General features: G+C 41.6%; 1 protein-coding gene across 2 annotated transcripts in view; it reads left to right on the top strand.

Annotated features, from left to right (window-relative positions):
* LOC136433120 (lysosomal-trafficking regulator-like) overlaps positions 1 to 15,665 on the top strand; it is a 61,214-nt gene that overhangs the window by 30,145 nt on the left and 15,404 nt on the right. For both annotated transcript variants that reach the window (XM_066424947.1, XM_066424949.1), the window contains exons 12-26: positions 2,350 to 2,497; positions 6,787 to 7,007; positions 7,576 to 7,642; positions 8,895 to 9,004; positions 9,417 to 9,652; positions 9,992 to 10,152; positions 10,348 to 10,492; positions 11,117 to 11,258; positions 11,476 to 11,659; positions 11,846 to 12,033; positions 13,810 to 14,001; positions 14,262 to 14,333; positions 14,511 to 14,684; positions 14,901 to 15,176; positions 15,365 to 15,563. In XM_066424947.1, the coding sequence (XP_066281044.1) occupies positions 2,350 to 2,497; positions 6,787 to 7,007; positions 7,576 to 7,642; positions 8,895 to 9,004; positions 9,417 to 9,652; positions 9,992 to 10,152; positions 10,348 to 10,492; positions 11,117 to 11,258; positions 11,476 to 11,659; positions 11,846 to 12,033; positions 13,810 to 14,001; positions 14,262 to 14,333; positions 14,511 to 14,684; positions 14,901 to 15,176; positions 15,365 to 15,563 (2,515 nt within the window). The remainder of the gene's footprint in view (positions 1 to 2,349; positions 2,498 to 6,786; positions 7,008 to 7,575; positions 7,643 to 8,894; positions 9,005 to 9,416; positions 9,653 to 9,991; positions 10,153 to 10,347; positions 10,493 to 11,116; positions 11,259 to 11,475; positions 11,660 to 11,845; positions 12,034 to 13,809; positions 14,002 to 14,261; positions 14,334 to 14,510; positions 14,685 to 14,900; positions 15,177 to 15,364; positions 15,564 to 15,665) is intronic.

Raw genomic sequence — 15,665 nt, 5'->3', positions numbered from 1 at the left:
CCTGTTGTGAGTACGGGAAGCAGGGTTTGTGATTATGGAAGGGGTCCTGTTTCAGTTGTGTTGACAGAGAGCTACGTCAACATGTGTCTTTGGGATAAGGAAGGCTACTTAATGATTTGTAAATATTCAAGGACTGTCACTGACTTACAAAATTTGCCTCTTCACTTTGGATAAATCTAATGATACTCGCTAACATAATTGCCGAATTCTATCTAATAGTAACAAAAGACAGAAGAGATTTGTTGGAAAGCGTATCGCACAAAGATAACCATCTCTCTCCAGTTTAAACATATACTGACTTGTACATACTCTGGTGAATGTGCAGTGTATATGGAAGGTGGGTTGTGTTTGGGCTTTCTTTGAAGGGGTTAAGAGAACTACACCTAATCCTTAACCTCATACCATGGTGACCTAATTTGTGGTCTCCCATCTCTTTTTCCTGATGTCATGTCTGTCAGCAAGTTTTTGGACTACTTGTGCTATAAAACATAAGTTTTGTTTTCCAAACTTTGCTTGTGATTTGGTAGAGCAACTGTTACAGTAATTTGGTCTTAGTTATATCTGTTTAGGCCACACCAACTTAATTTTATGGATGACATCCGCGCGCGCATTGATTTTCGCCTATTCTCAAAAAAAAAAAAAAAAATCACCTCCGAAGATACTTGTAGACTCATACTGCCGCAAAGGGGCAGCATTGAGCCCGCTTGTCGTAATACACTATATACACTCACATTGTCCAACACAACTGGTATGTATGTGACTAGGAGCGATTGAAGTGGGCGCCGCCCCTCATGAGCCCAGTAGTATATTGTTCATGATATGACAATACTTGCTCTGACTGAAGGCGTGATGTTGTGTACACAGCCGAACACATTTTTTTTTCTTTGAACGGCCAAATGTTACATATGGGTCTTTAAACCAGGCATCATCCATGTTAAAAGCACTTTAATATTAGCCTGGGAGCCATCCTATTTCTACCGGGGCTCCTACACTCGCTTCTCTAAAAAAAATTTTAGGGAAGCGAGTGTAGGAGCCCCGGTAGAAATAGGATGGCACCCAGGCTACTTTAATATGAGCTAATGCCAACAAATAAAGACTTGTTTGTTTGTTACACTGTGTTCTGTGGTTTAATTGGCAATACCAGCCATTTAGTCCTCCGGTTTATCTTTTTTTTTTTTGCTAGATTTTTCTTTTTTTCGCCCTCGCGCATTAGTTTTGGGGACTCCAGAGGATGTCATCCATAAAATTAAGTTGGTGTGGCCTTATTGCTCAGTGAGTCAAAAGCTGAATAAAACAGATTACTTTCAATATTTTCATATGTGAATGTCTGAAAATTTGGATAAAATGTTTCTATTCTATTCTAGTTGCATGAGAATATCTATGACTCAGAAACTCAACAAGGAAGTACTTAATGCGAAAACACTTCAACAGCCCTTATGGAAAGACTCTTTATGGACTGAAGTAATAAATATGTTATGTCATATGAAGTCCCTGGAGTGTAAAACACACATGCCATGTTTGTGTGACAAATTTGTCATTATGAATCAATCCCTGTGTTTGCTTTTGTCTCAACAACACCTCCAACGCCTTCTGGTACAATAAACTTTTTCCCAACTTGAAGGAAACCTCATATTCTGAGGAGAACTGTATCACTTAAATATTCAGTACCGGTAGCAATAGTCCCTTTTATTTACCCCTTTTCTCATGACTTTACCCAATCTTTTTTGTGACCATAGTGAAGAGAAAATTGTTGGAAGAACATTTCAACAAAAGTGCATTCAATTTGTAAATGACAGGGGCATTATAAAAACAAACAGAACATCACCAACCCTTGCCTGGTGTCCCGTAATATTACTGTTGGCACGTTGCTTATGCTGTTATTAACACGTGCCAGAAATGATTGCACAGTCATAAACACGTGCCAGAAATTAGTAGTGCAGCATTACTGTGTGATCATTTCTGGCACATGGGTATGACAGCAAATTAAGGAACGTGCCATTGACTCATTTTGAAGAAGGTGGAAGGTCTATAAAATTTTGTTGCTGAGCTTGCGGATGTCTGGTTCTTGAAAGAAAGAACGAGATAGAAAGATTGGTTGGTAAGGGTGAGAAACAATAATTGTTTTGTATATGTTGCTCAAGTATATACTTATGCTTTGTTGTATTCAAAGTTAATGGTACATTTGGATATCCATACAAAATATGAATTTTATTATAACCATTACAGGTGCAGACCAAAAACCTAAGTTACTGTTAGTAGCATAATCTGTGATACTTAACCTCTCTATATACATGTATATGTAAATATCCACCTCTACCATGCGTTATCCTTGATGTATTTACCCAATAGGATGGCAATGATGAGCTGTTGGATGAAGACCTGTTCTTGGAGGAGCTTCAGGCCATAAGCGACACTGGCAGCGAGCAGAGTGACCGCTGGAGCGTGGAGGAAGGCTACGAAGCAGACAGCGAACGGGACATGGACGACTCCAAGTCTTGTAAGTGCAAAATTTGATGAACTGAATATCTTTAATTCAAGAATCAGACTTGGAACCTTTATGCATGTGTGTGGAGCAATTTTGTCAGACTAAGCAGATTTCATAGGTGCCATCTCTTTTAAAGAAGCTAGCACGGAAGGGCCATGTGTGAACAAAAGAGCATGACACATGACAGAAGCCAATAGGCACAAAGATAGTTCCTAGTTAGGAGTAAAGCACAAGTACACATATTCAATGTCATGTACATTGTAGTTGTCTAGAACACAGGAGGTCAGTGTTCTCGCCAGCCTGAAATTTTTACCCGTCATTTAAATTTTGTTTCGGGGAAGAACATATCGAGCGCCGACGGCGCGAGGCGTCGCGCCGGAGGCGTGACCATTCTTGGGGGGTCCGGGATCTAGACCCTCTGAAACGCTATTTCCTGCATTTTGAGGGGCAAATTTCCTGGTAGAATAAGCTTAGTTTAATGACATCTCTTTCGGTGAAAAATTACACAAGGGTTTCAGGCTTAATTTTTTGGGGAGGCGTGCCGTCATCGCGGAAATATCGAATGTTCACAACTTCACACACAAGCTACACTTCTATGTTGTATACAATCGGCAAAGAAAAGAAAATTTAGCGCAACAAAACTTTATTACGTATCAGCTACGTCCTACAAAAAATGCACACAGAATAAGTCGGCAAAAATAAAACACAACTTTTCAACACTTGTTCCGTATGCGCCCTGTAAATATTGAACGTAATGAGGAATTTGGCACCCTACTTTGAGAAAGAACGCAATGAAGACGTTCAATTTTTTGTCCCATGTTTTCCGCGGTTAATTTCTCCGGTAACTGCACTGAATGTGTTCAAAAGTTGTCGATTCAAGCCTTCCAACAGCCGCTTCGTCGTGCGATCCTTGCGATTCCCGCCATCCCCCTAAATCTCGCAAATTCACGCTTAGCTGAAATCTCGCGAGTAGCAAGACTCGCATGTCATTGGTCGTTTTTTCTTGACGCGACGGAGACGCGCGCTGTGATTGGTAGATTACAATATCTGATCTGACGCCTGTTTACCATTTCTTGCGGGAAGAACTCAGCCGCCGCGGCTTAAAACTTTAATACTGTACATAGATTACAGAAAGCCTGATAGCTATAGGAGTATTTCTGAATTTTAAGGCTTCTTTGATGACAATAACTCACGGTGAACCGAGAGGGACAAAACAGAAATAAACGTCAGCCTGATGCGACCGGCCAAAACTGTAGTGGGGAGGGCGGCGCATGACGCCGAGTTTTCGGCCGCCAACAAATATGTCTAGCAACCACCACGCCGCTCTCTGTGTGTTGCTGGGGTTGTCGCCAGCCGGGGCATTAGAAATGATCTAGATTGCCCTCGTCACGAACTTCCGCTGATCTTCTGGAGTTTTTGAAAATTCTAAGCTCTATCTAAATATCTTTACACACCGATTTTGTCCATTAAAAATGACGGGTTGAGCAAAAATTTTGTCCGTCATGAGCGACAAAAACCCGTCAAATGACGGGAGGACGGGCGCTGGCGAGAACACTGCAGGAGGTCTTGGCTTTGTGTGCCACCTTTAGGGCAAAGATGGCTCCTTTGAGTGGTAAGCATCTTAAGGAAAAATGTTGTTAAACTTGTCCACAGTAGGCACTTCTCAGAACATAGCAGGATTGTTTGGTGATGTCATCTCACAGGTTCTTAAAGAAATCCACAGCTTAACAAAGCAAAGAAAAGAAGTTTTATGATTTCAAAAGAAGCATCCATCGTGGCATGCCGGCATCTCGTTGTTTTTCCCTCAATCCTGTTGTCAGGACATTGCTGACTCAAGTCCAGGATGTGATTTATGTAGAGCGAAGCAATCTGTTGTTTGTGGAAGTGCAGGAAGTGTATGTGCATGTAGGCCACCTAGAAAGGTCCCTCCCTTCCAAATTAGGTCAAGACAACTTTTTAGAATATTCTTTGATAACAGCTTCACATTTAATAATTTGCCAGCAAATGCCATTGCCAGGAAAGCTGTTGTGTTGTGTTGTGCTAAAAACAGTTCTACTAAAACACGAAATATTACTCAAATACAGGTGTCAGACGTATACAAATAGGTATTTTGGGAACATGGTTTGATGGCAAAAACTTCAGGAAGAATTCAGGAGAAACTTCTAGTCCTCCGGTTTCAAGTCTGCTTGTCAGTTAGAGCTGTTGAGACCCGACTTCTCTCCTTATAAGGTTTGGTCCTGAATTTTTGTGGTCACCTGAAATCCTGGCTGAGGAGATCACCTTTAGCAATGATGGGAGCTTCCAGCAGCTGGAATGTTTGTTGTGCATTTTGACTGTGACCAGGAATCCATGGAATGGCCGCACATGTGCACTCAAACACTTAAGACGCCCGAGAAGGAGATGATGTCACAGAGAGAGATCATCCTCTTTTCTTTGGTGTTTGATCGTGTTGAAGTCTTTCAGACTGAGTCATGGCTTTTCATCAGGTCTTACAACAAAGAAAGGAAAAGTACTTTCATTCAGTTTCAGCTTAGAAGATGCTAACACTATTCGTCATGACAGTAAAGGACTAATGATTAGATTTCCCCGGACAATTTTAATGGGTACAGGGGATAGGAGGGAAAAATCTTCATTGAGAGGCCATTGGTTTAGTATTGTCAGTTACTTTTTCTCAGTCATGCTGAATGAGTTATGGTGCACCTTTAATCTTCACGGTCTTTCAGCTGGCAGACCTCTCAGGCATGTGAGGAAGGGAAGTTGAGAGTGATGCTGTCTGCTGATTTCTTACAGAATAGGTCAGCCATTAAGTGGAAAGGTCAAGTGCGTCTACTGCTAGTTAACATTTTTTCTCCGGTGCAGTGTCTGCTGTATACATGTACTCTTCAGTTGAGAAGAGTAAATACTGCTGATATGGGAGAAACAGTGGGAAAATCTTAGCTCCTTGTAGAAATTTTTGGTAGTAGTCGTATACATTTACCTTGACTTTGACAGTGAAACACTATGCCCTGGGTGACCAATTTTTTTCCTTTTTTTTTTCCTAAAACATACCAGTCCTGTATCCATCCACCATTCTTTCAAAGTCAAGTCTAATCTAGACTTGTGATATTGTGTCACAGGATGCCTGCTGTCTACACTTTCCCAGCAGTGTTGTATTTAAACTGTCTGGGTGACCTAGATTGCCTTTTGTTTTCCCAGTGTGTTTGTTTATACGATGATGCTTTTGCTTCTACAAACTTCCTAAAGCAAACAGGTGTAAGAAAAACTCTTGTCATCATGACAAGCCGTGACAGATTTCTGCTATCTGGTAAGCAGGATGTGGCTTTTCTAATAGGAAGTTTGAGCTGGATATTAACAAAGTTCAAAACCCACGACAACCCAAGTCTTTGCTTCTAGGACCCTTTGTCCTCTTTAGTAATACTTATAAACTATTGAGATAGAAGAGAAAAAAGATGAAAGATCTGAGTAGTGCATGGCAAAGTTCACTTAAATACACTATGAATCTTTGCAGAAAATTTAGAATGAAGAAAATAAGACTTGACTCCTTAACAACTTCAAGACAGTTTTGGAAGAATAGTTATGTACATCTGATCATTGTCTGTTGCCTTGCCTCTCTTCAGGATACTATGTTCAATAAACTTTTCATAATTAGGTTCTGAGTCATACATGCTGTACAGTTGTATCCCAGGTGACACCTGTTGAGTTTGTGAAAAAGTCCACCCCAACCTGCTAACCTTTAACCCTGATTGTGTCACAATTCAATCATAAAGCTTGCTTCTTCTCAGCCCTTGCAGTGTCACATGGATGTTTTTCAGTCCATGATCCCCACCTGTGTTAGGATGTGGTTTGTTTTGCAGGAAACCTGAGCTTGATATCAACAGCAATGCAAATAGGAACATGTTGAGACATTATTGAGCCAATGATATACATGTATTATAGTCTGCTGCTCTGGCAGCTGGCCAGATCAAGCTTCCTGTCTTCTGGGAAAACATTAATAACATGTGATTGAACAAGGAAGTAAAGCACATGACTTATGCATGAAATGTCAGAGCAGCTGTTTTGAAGCAAGATTCTGTACTTGTGTCCTGAGGTATTTCTTGTCAGATAAGATAGATTCTTTAATGGGGTAAGAGGTGTGCTATTATAGTGTTTGATATGAATCATACAACCTGTTTATGTGGAAAACCAGATTTTCTGGTAGGACTGTGCAGTACCCATTGATTTACAGTAACTATAAATACTGCGTCTCATTCTGCATAAGTCCCACAACCTCTCACTGGTACACCATTCTTCATGATTGACAGGTTCAAGACAGCAGAGAGCACTTTCCTCAGTCTCCATGGAGATGTTCTCGGACCACGCCCACCCCACGCTCCTGGTGTACCCCCAGCTGTGTTCCTTGACCTTGGACCTGCTGGTGTCCAGCGACTGTGGCTGCAATGCTAACGTGGTCTGCCGGGTGCTGGACAGGCTGTGCTCTCTGGTCAAGGGGAGTGAGGCCAACTGTGCTGCACTGTACAAACAGGTAATGTCGTCTCTTCTGACCATTCTTCTAGGGCTCTTTTGTACCTTCCAATCTACGTGCCATTTTGTCCTCATGTTTGTTGAATTGGCACACGGTCCAAGTTCAATAAAGAACCCTAATTTGCAAGGAGGTTAACCTCCTTGATTTATGTTACCAGGGTGAAATCTCATTTGTTGCTTGGAAACACCCTGCAAGAGGCAGTCCCTACTGAATAACAATGGGAAAATTTGCTTCACGCGGATCTCACAGGCAATATGCCTCCTATCCGAACACTATGTTATGTTATGTTATGTTATGTTATGTTATGTTATGTTATGTTATGTTATGTTATGTTATGTTATGTTATGTTATGTTATGTTATGTTCAAACATTTCTGTTGAAAACTGTCTTTTATGTTATCTGTACCTCTGCATGTATTGGCTGAAAGTTTCATATTTACACCCATAACATTGAGAAGACCCTTACTTTGTGTATTATCATATGACTTAAGCACATATAAGCTTAATTGGTAAAGCGAATGCAAGGACAGAAAATAATGGGCCCTTTTTTTTTTCTTCCTCTTCCATAGGATGTAGTGGAAAAACTGTTGAAGGGGTTCAAGTCTGTGCTCACGTCAAAGGACGAATCTTCCAGCTGTGAGTATACTGTGTACATATCTTTCATGATTTGCTGCCTGCTATTGCTTGTTTTCTCATTTACAATATTACTATTTAGTATTTCCAATTTTGTCCTTCCTGGTAGATAAGGAACAATATACCTTGGTGGAAAAATATTTTAATTCAAATGATCTTGGATGGCAATCATGACTATGGATCATAAAACAACAGGGATGTACAAATGTATGTATATAGAGATGGATGAGTGGGCAGGACATTTTTATTTATTTTCAGATCTAGTTGACATGATAAGATTTTGTTTTCTCAAACTTTGGTACATTTTCTAATTCCCTCTTGAAATTTCTACCATTAACCTGGTGAAAATTTTCAAATTGTTGTTTTTCACAATATCCCCTGAACTATATTCATAGCTCCACCCTCTTATGTTCCGTTTGCTATCGTGATAATGTGATCTGCTACCTGGTGACCCCTACTGTATTATTGGTTGATGTCACTTCTCTTTCATAGATTCCATTACAGGACAAGGTAAAAATAGCCTTTATGTGCAAAAGAGGTCTTACTCAAAAATAAAGGAAGATAAACACAACAGCTAGTCTTAAAAATGTGTTGTGCCAAAATGTGCCCCAACCACTTGTCACTCCAAATCTGGTAATTAGGAGACATAAGCCTTGCCTGTTTCAAAGCATTTTCAGCTCTTTCACCCGTGAACCAACTTACGTAAGTTCTATACTTACCATATTAGCATAAGAATAGACTACATGTCACATGAGAGCCCCAAGGTACTGGTTTATCCTGAGCCTTCTATTGAAGAAGTTCTTTTTTCGAGGTTTCATGCAGATTTAAGCTTAGCCTAGTGTGCATTGTATATTATAAATTTTATGTACGACCAACAGGATTTTGGACCACAAAAAAAGGATTAGGTACGCTATACTATACATGTATAGGTATGTATGAAGTGTTGACAAGTAGTTTGACAAGACTGGAGGTGTATGGATGATTAAGTAAGCATCGCTGATGTGCCACTTCAGTTTTTGTGAGTGCCCTGTGTAATTAGCACCATTCTGAGCTTCCCTGATGTAAAGTTATTGGCTGTTGATATGCTCTGAGGTCCTGCATAGTGATGTTTTAAGTAAGAAATTAAGTAAGGGCCTGCATGGTGATGCTTTAGGCGAGAGATTAAAGCTTAAGCATGCATAACTTACATGATGATTATGCTGCTAGAGCTTCAAGGCTGTTGTAATGACTTGAGACTGCTGCTGTGTACCCTCAGGTGAGCGGACTCTGCTGCTGGAACTGTTCATGGCCCTCTCACAACACACCATCTCAGCGCAGGAGCTCACCAGGTTCTTCGCTCTCTTCCATGGCAGGGAGTTACCACTGGTAAGTCTGATTGTAAAGGGATGGTTTCCTTTTGTTTTGGTGAAATCTTGGCCTCCCACTGGACCTCTTTGTAGAACCCTAAAGCTGATAAGGTATTCAGTCAGAGTAAATTGTGATTGATTGACAGATTCATCAGTGAATCAAAAATTGATTGATTGGAAAAAGTTTGAGAATTGTTCTAAATAGCCACTAACATCATTGAATGTACCTTTTGTTTTGACAGTGTTATACTCACTCACTCACTCTCTCCCATAGCTTAGTCAGCCGTCGTTATGCACATTTAGATATGGGATCACCAATTTTCATGTGTCTATAAAAAGTCAAGATTATCAGCACCTTATCTGATGTGTTAAATGTGTCTTTTATGTTGATAATGTATTATTTCTGTAAAACTGACATGAAATATTTCCAGGGTTGCCTATTGACGACCTTGCTGAAGTTGACTCCCAGCATGACGGCGCAGCCATCCCACATCCTGAGTTTCCCCACCGTCATCCCCACCCACAAACCCGACGCCCCTGCCGCTGCCAGGCCACACGGATCGCCCAAGAGACCTGACACGTTGAACATTCCTGACAGGAGCGTCGAGGCGAAGGCTGGGACATCCAGTTCTGCATGGCAGAGGGCTCCTGTACAGATTCCCATAAAGTAGGGATTTTTTTACACAAACTTGATTCGTTCTTGTCATACTCAGTCTGTGAATGGTACTTTTTTTCTACTTTCTCTCTTAGCAAACATACCATAAACACAGTTCTAAGGGAATTGGGGACATGACAGTTTTTAGAATTTCTATTTCCTGTTTAGTACTCTAATTCAAACTCACTTTATGTACTCTTAGTGTGATGATCATTGTGTTTTTCTGTTGTAAGCTGTTTGGTCTCATATTGTTAATCATTGAGTTCCTGTCTTTCATTTAGTGGAGTGTTGTTCTTGTATATCATCATAATTGTTCTGTGCTGATAGAGCAGCTGTTGTTTCTGTTGTCAGGAATAACGTGACATGGCCGCCCCGTGGACGTGGGCTGAGCCTCTCCATGTGGCTGCGCCTGGAGAGCGTGTGTCGTGCCCCGGGACTGAACGGGAGCAACGGCAGGAGGGGGAAGAAGAACAAGTCGGTCATGTTCAGGGACTCCAGCTCTGACAGTATGGGTCAGTGTTTCTTTCTCTTGATCTGTGTGAAACGTAGGTTTTTAACAAAATGTAGTCAAATAATTTTAATCTTTGGGGTCCATTCTACTATCGGAATCTGTGAATGTATAGAACACCTTTTGCTCTATTATGATGACACTGACTGTTTTTATGTATGTTTGTTTAATTTGCTTGTTTGTTGGCTTGTTTGTGCAGATACAGACAAGAGTGACCCCTCCAGCCCCCGACACAGCACAGACAAGCTTCACTCCTCGGGATACCTCCACCTGGTGTCCTGCGGCTCTAAAGCACTCATGATGCAGACCTGGGCGGACACTTCCACAGGCACACTCACTTTCAGGTACACCCTAGAAACTTTGCATTATCTACATTCTACATCTACACCATACATACTTAATACTTATATCTACAGTATTTTACATTGTAAACATGAGCACTAAACATGACTTGCAAGATGTGATTTGTTGTAAAGGTGTCTTATCAGTGCACTGTGGGGTGAAAGTATCATTTTTACCCAAGGACTATAGGTGAAAGGTCAGCCCTCCCAGTGTGCACCTGTTGTGCAGATATGAATGCTTCGTTTGAGAAGGCTTATGGAGGATTAAGTGATAGACACCTGGAAGGCGAAGGAACCATACTTGTGACATATTTTACATGTAAAAACCATGCCCTTAAGGGTGGCCTCAATAATTATGCACCAATGAATACTATAATTGCAGGTAATTACTCCAAATTGGTTTTCCCCCCTTGGCAATATATGCTTGAACAGTGCAGGAATTTCGTCATAGTCCTCTACTGGAGGATTGGAAATACATGTTTTTTTTTTCCTGATATTGTTCTTTTTCTGGTTATACGGAATCTAGTTTTTCACCTCAAATGGGCATTAGCATCAGATTGGCTTATACAAAAGTGATTCTTATATTACATAACTGGATTCTGGTAACACCTGTTGTGTTTTCCTCAGGATCTGTGTGGACCCAGATGACGGTAAACAGCCCGGTACTCTAACAGAGACCACCTGCCCCGGCATGCTGGTGTGTGGGCAGTGGCAGCATCTCTGTCTGTCCTACTGTGAGACCATGGATGCAAAGAATGTCTTCGGCACCGTAAGTCGTTCGTTGTTGTCTCTTTTATAATTGTGAAATGGGTCACTCTTGTAGTTTGTTTACCTCCTGAGAGACATTTCTTTTGCAGGAGACAAGAATGTATACACCTTGAAGTTGATGGCCACCAAGTTTCTCATGGTTCATGTTAAATTCTGATTCATACTCTGACCCAGTGTTGACAGTGGTGTTTGTAAGGTGTAATATTTGCCTCTCCTAGATTTCCCTGGTGGTTGACGGACACCTTGAGCGGGAGGTGCTGCTGGAGTACACCCCGCCACCCAGCAAGAAGCAGAAGCTGTCGTCCCAGGCTCCCAAGATGCACTGCCTGCTGGGACACTACACCCAGACTGACCACACTCTCACAGGAACCTGGAGCACAGGCAACATCATGGTGTTCAATGGTGGGTTGTTATGGCTTCAGGTTTCACTCATTCATTTCTTCTTTCATGTACTTATTCACAATGACTTCATTTGTTCAATTGTTCAATTATTTCATTAATACTGTAAGAGCATTGATGTTCGTGGGGATCCACTTTTGCAGTAGGGAGAAAATAGAGTTGATTTATTTTTGATATTTTTCATTTCAGATATTCTTCAGCGTGATCAGGCGTTCCAGTTGTTCAGCCTTGGTCCGGACACAGGGTGCCTGAGCCACTGCCGCTGCGCCTGGGAGCCTCAGAGTGTGCCCAGCCTCATCACCAAGGAGGCACTGCGAGCTGGGGTCCGGGAGGACCTGCTGACTGGGCAGAGGAGCCTGAACGTCAACCAGATCAAGGTGGGGCAGATGTTTGCTGATCAGAAATTTTGTTTGTACAAATGTTATAGTAGAAGATGTGTTTTGACATGTGGTTTTGATCACTTTATTCCATATGCAACATAAAAATGATGTTTGCATTCTCTGTTCAAAGTCATGAACTCTAAGATCAACCTGAAAATAAAAACTTTGAATAGTGTTGCAGAAAGGGAGCAGTGACCAGTAAAATGCTGACCTCCTTGTTTTCACCACCGCTGGCATGGGGCGAAAGGGAAATTTTTCAGCGTTCACTGACCCCCTATTGCGTTTGATGCCAACTAATTAGTGGAGTTTGAAACATGTAGAATGGTCAGAGATGGAATGTGTATTTACGCTAGGCAATAGTTTAGAGTGCATTGACCTAAGGGCTTACTCTCTGTCAATACATTCAAATCTATTCCTGTAATTATAGTGTGATGTGGACACTTTATAAACAAGACTGGTCATTAACCTACAGTAACCCCAACATTACATATCTGCCTCTTTGCTCAAATTTTTAAAATTGCTCGAACTAAGCAAACTTGAAGACAGGTATACCACAACTTTGAAGACACTTGGCCAAGAGCTACCTCTATATGTGAAAGCTGCCTAATAGATGCTAGGGAAGTGATTCCTCTCACTATATGTCAATGTCTTAGTATCATCCAAATTGTATAGTGGCACTTGTGCTGAATAATCATGGGTTGAAAATGTGTCACTCTAGTACTGTGAACAGTGTCCATCTCTGACAAGAAAATTGCAACATATCACTTTCAGTTTGGATCAACTTTTGATCAATGAATATAGTATATGACAGTGGCCAATGTATTTTGCAGATTTGAAAAAAATTCCAAGAAAGTCTTATTTTAAAGCTAAACTTTTCAACAACCATAAATTTTATACGTGACAGAAATAAAGACACTGTCATCCAGTAACAAGCTGTGATGTAGAACTTTCACACCCTTTACGTAGAGTGACTTTACAAATTCAAAGTGACTAGTAAGCGTTAGTCACTTGGCAACAGTAGCATGATGAGAAAATATGTGCTGTCACAGTTCAAGCACAAGTGTCACAATTTGGATCTCCCAGTTTCATCCATGATCTCATTGTCTGTGACTCCTTTCTGTGTGAGGTCAATATCAGGACTGCCCGGCATTTCCTCACTATCTAAAAGGATCCGTTCTGCATTTAAAGAGCTGTGAAATGCAAGTATGTGACCATGTGTAACACCAGCTGCATGGAATATGACCTGGTATAGACATTTTTTCTCAAACCATGTTGGCCACAGCCAAGTTTGATTGCTATTCTTGCCAGCTGTTGGGCCCTGAGGAATTTGCTGAGACTATACCACAAAAACACATGAATGAAGTAGCAAAAATAGTCCCCAATCTGTGAGTCTATCTCACAGTCACACCAGTTGTGTGTGAAAACTGGATATAGAATAGCATCTTGGCTGGGAATTCCTTTGGCTGAAGCAGGAAGTGTAGACTTTCTTGGCTTGTTCCTTGTTTTAGCTGGTACAAAGGAGAACAAGGGCCGGTCTGTTGTTTCACACAGACTTCTGTTGGTAACCCATGTGTCAATGTTAAAGTGGACCATTGCACTGTTCACAAGATAGATAAGCAATTATTTTAACTGCTATAATCAATGTAATTTGTCTGCCAACAGTTCAAAATTTGTACAAACACAAAGGTCAAGACCATACTTTCTAGTGTCTCAAGCAGTTGTCAAGTTTCTTTGATGAAAATGACCAAATCATTCTGTTTACCCATCCTGTAGGAAAATCTTGTTGCTGTGTACAGTCCAAAGACCCCAGGCACCTTCAACTACTACAGCAGCACGGCACCCCCCACCCGCTCCCTCACCACCCTACTCATCAAGGACCCACCTGCAAGGAAGAACAGCCAGGACCCCTTCCTGGAGACTCCTGCTGCTCTGCCTGTTACTGCAGTAACAGAGCTGCAGACACAGGTAGCAGAACGTTTGTCAATCATCAATTCCAAGTGTTAGATTGGCATCCCCAAAACCACATGCATTGGACATTCATGTCAAGAATCATCATTCTGTAATGATACTCGTCCCTCTTGTTTGAGCAACTGTGGAAATTTATTAGTTGTAAATATATGTAGGTTAGTGTTTGATGTAATTCGAGTTGTTTTGCTCACCTTTCAGTCAGGTATAGTGTGACATCTTTGGAAAGCAATAAACTATTCACTCCTTCAAACCCCCAGGTACACAGGGGTCTGCAAAATGCCGTGCATGAGGTGGGAGGAGTCGGAGTGTTCCTGTTCCTGTATGCCAAGGTGAGTTTTCAGGGCCAGAGGAAATATTTTTCTTTCTATAATTTGACTTTCAACTTAAATTTTTTAAACTGATACAAGAAATATTTTTCTTTCTATTCAACTTTCAACTTAAACTTTTCAAACTGACGCCAGTTGCACATTTAGCATACTAATCTGAAGTCCCCTGCCCTGCCCCAGGTTGTTGGCCTGAGTGAGGATGAAGCGACACTGGCGCAGGCCCTCCATCTCCTGTTCTTAGTACAGCAGCACAACCAGCGTCTGGCCAAGGAGTTCTCTGACATGGATGGGTGTCACCTGCTAGGGAGGGTGCTGCTGAAGGACAGATGTAAAGTGGGCTTTCATACTCTTAAGGTAATGCATTTCTTTCTTTTGAAACGTGACAATGTTTCTAAAGTAGATCAACTTTGATCTGATACAGATTTGGAGTTTGTGGCAAACTACTATTCTTCAAATGTTGCAATGTTTTGAATCCTGACAGATTACAAAATCTACCATAATGATAGAATCATGAAGCTGTTAATCCTGTCATATTCACTGTAACTCAGTTGTTTCACTCCACCTCTTCAGGTCTTGCTGGATGCTTGCTGTGACAGCAGCGTGATGGAGGTCTCCAATGACACCTACAGCATCAATCCTGAGTCGGATGCGATAATCCAGGACACCACGGTTGTGTCTGAGCTGCTGCTGACCTGGCAGATCTGGCAGCGTGCAGACGTCACCGTGTGGCAGGCACTTCTCACGGTGCTGGAGACCCTCATCAGGGACAACCACCCGCACCAGATGTTCAACATCCGCCAGCTGCTGTCCATCAACATCGTGCACAAACTGCTACAGACCTGCCAGGTAGACAGATAGACCTCTCTGAGAAAAAAAGTTGAACAGTCACTTTGCACAGTCACTCTTTTAGATCCTGATAGGTTTAAGTTTGTCACTGTGGGTTTTTTTTACAAAAGGTGTGAAAGGATTATCAATATCATTGTTGTTACATAATTTGTACATCTGATTAATTGACATTTATCCATCATTTCCAGGAGCATCAAAGCGAAGACCTGCCCTCCCTCCCACCTGCCATCTGCCAGTCCTTTGTGTCTATAGTGCAGTGCACCCTGGGATGCCCTCCCGATCTGAACCTGCTCACCGCAGTCTGTGACTTTCTTCTGGCGGTGCACCCAGCCATCAACACATTCGTCTGCCATGCCCCGTCCAGCTTCTACTTCACTCTCCACTCAGGTAACTCTCAAACCTTCTTTTCTGCATCTGTACATGTCAAGTGGTATACCTGTCCCTTAGTATGCCTTATTTTTCCTGTTGATTACAAGAATGTAAATGCAA

This window comes from Branchiostoma lanceolatum, chromosome 4, assembly GCF_035083965.1.
Source record: "Branchiostoma lanceolatum isolate klBraLanc5 chromosome 4, klBraLanc5.hap2, whole genome shotgun sequence".
Classification (NCBI taxonomy): domain Eukaryota; kingdom Metazoa; phylum Chordata; class Leptocardii; order Amphioxiformes; family Branchiostomatidae; genus Branchiostoma; species Branchiostoma lanceolatum.
Note: the sequence above shows the minus strand (reverse complement) of the source record. Positions and strands in the feature narration are given on the sequence as shown.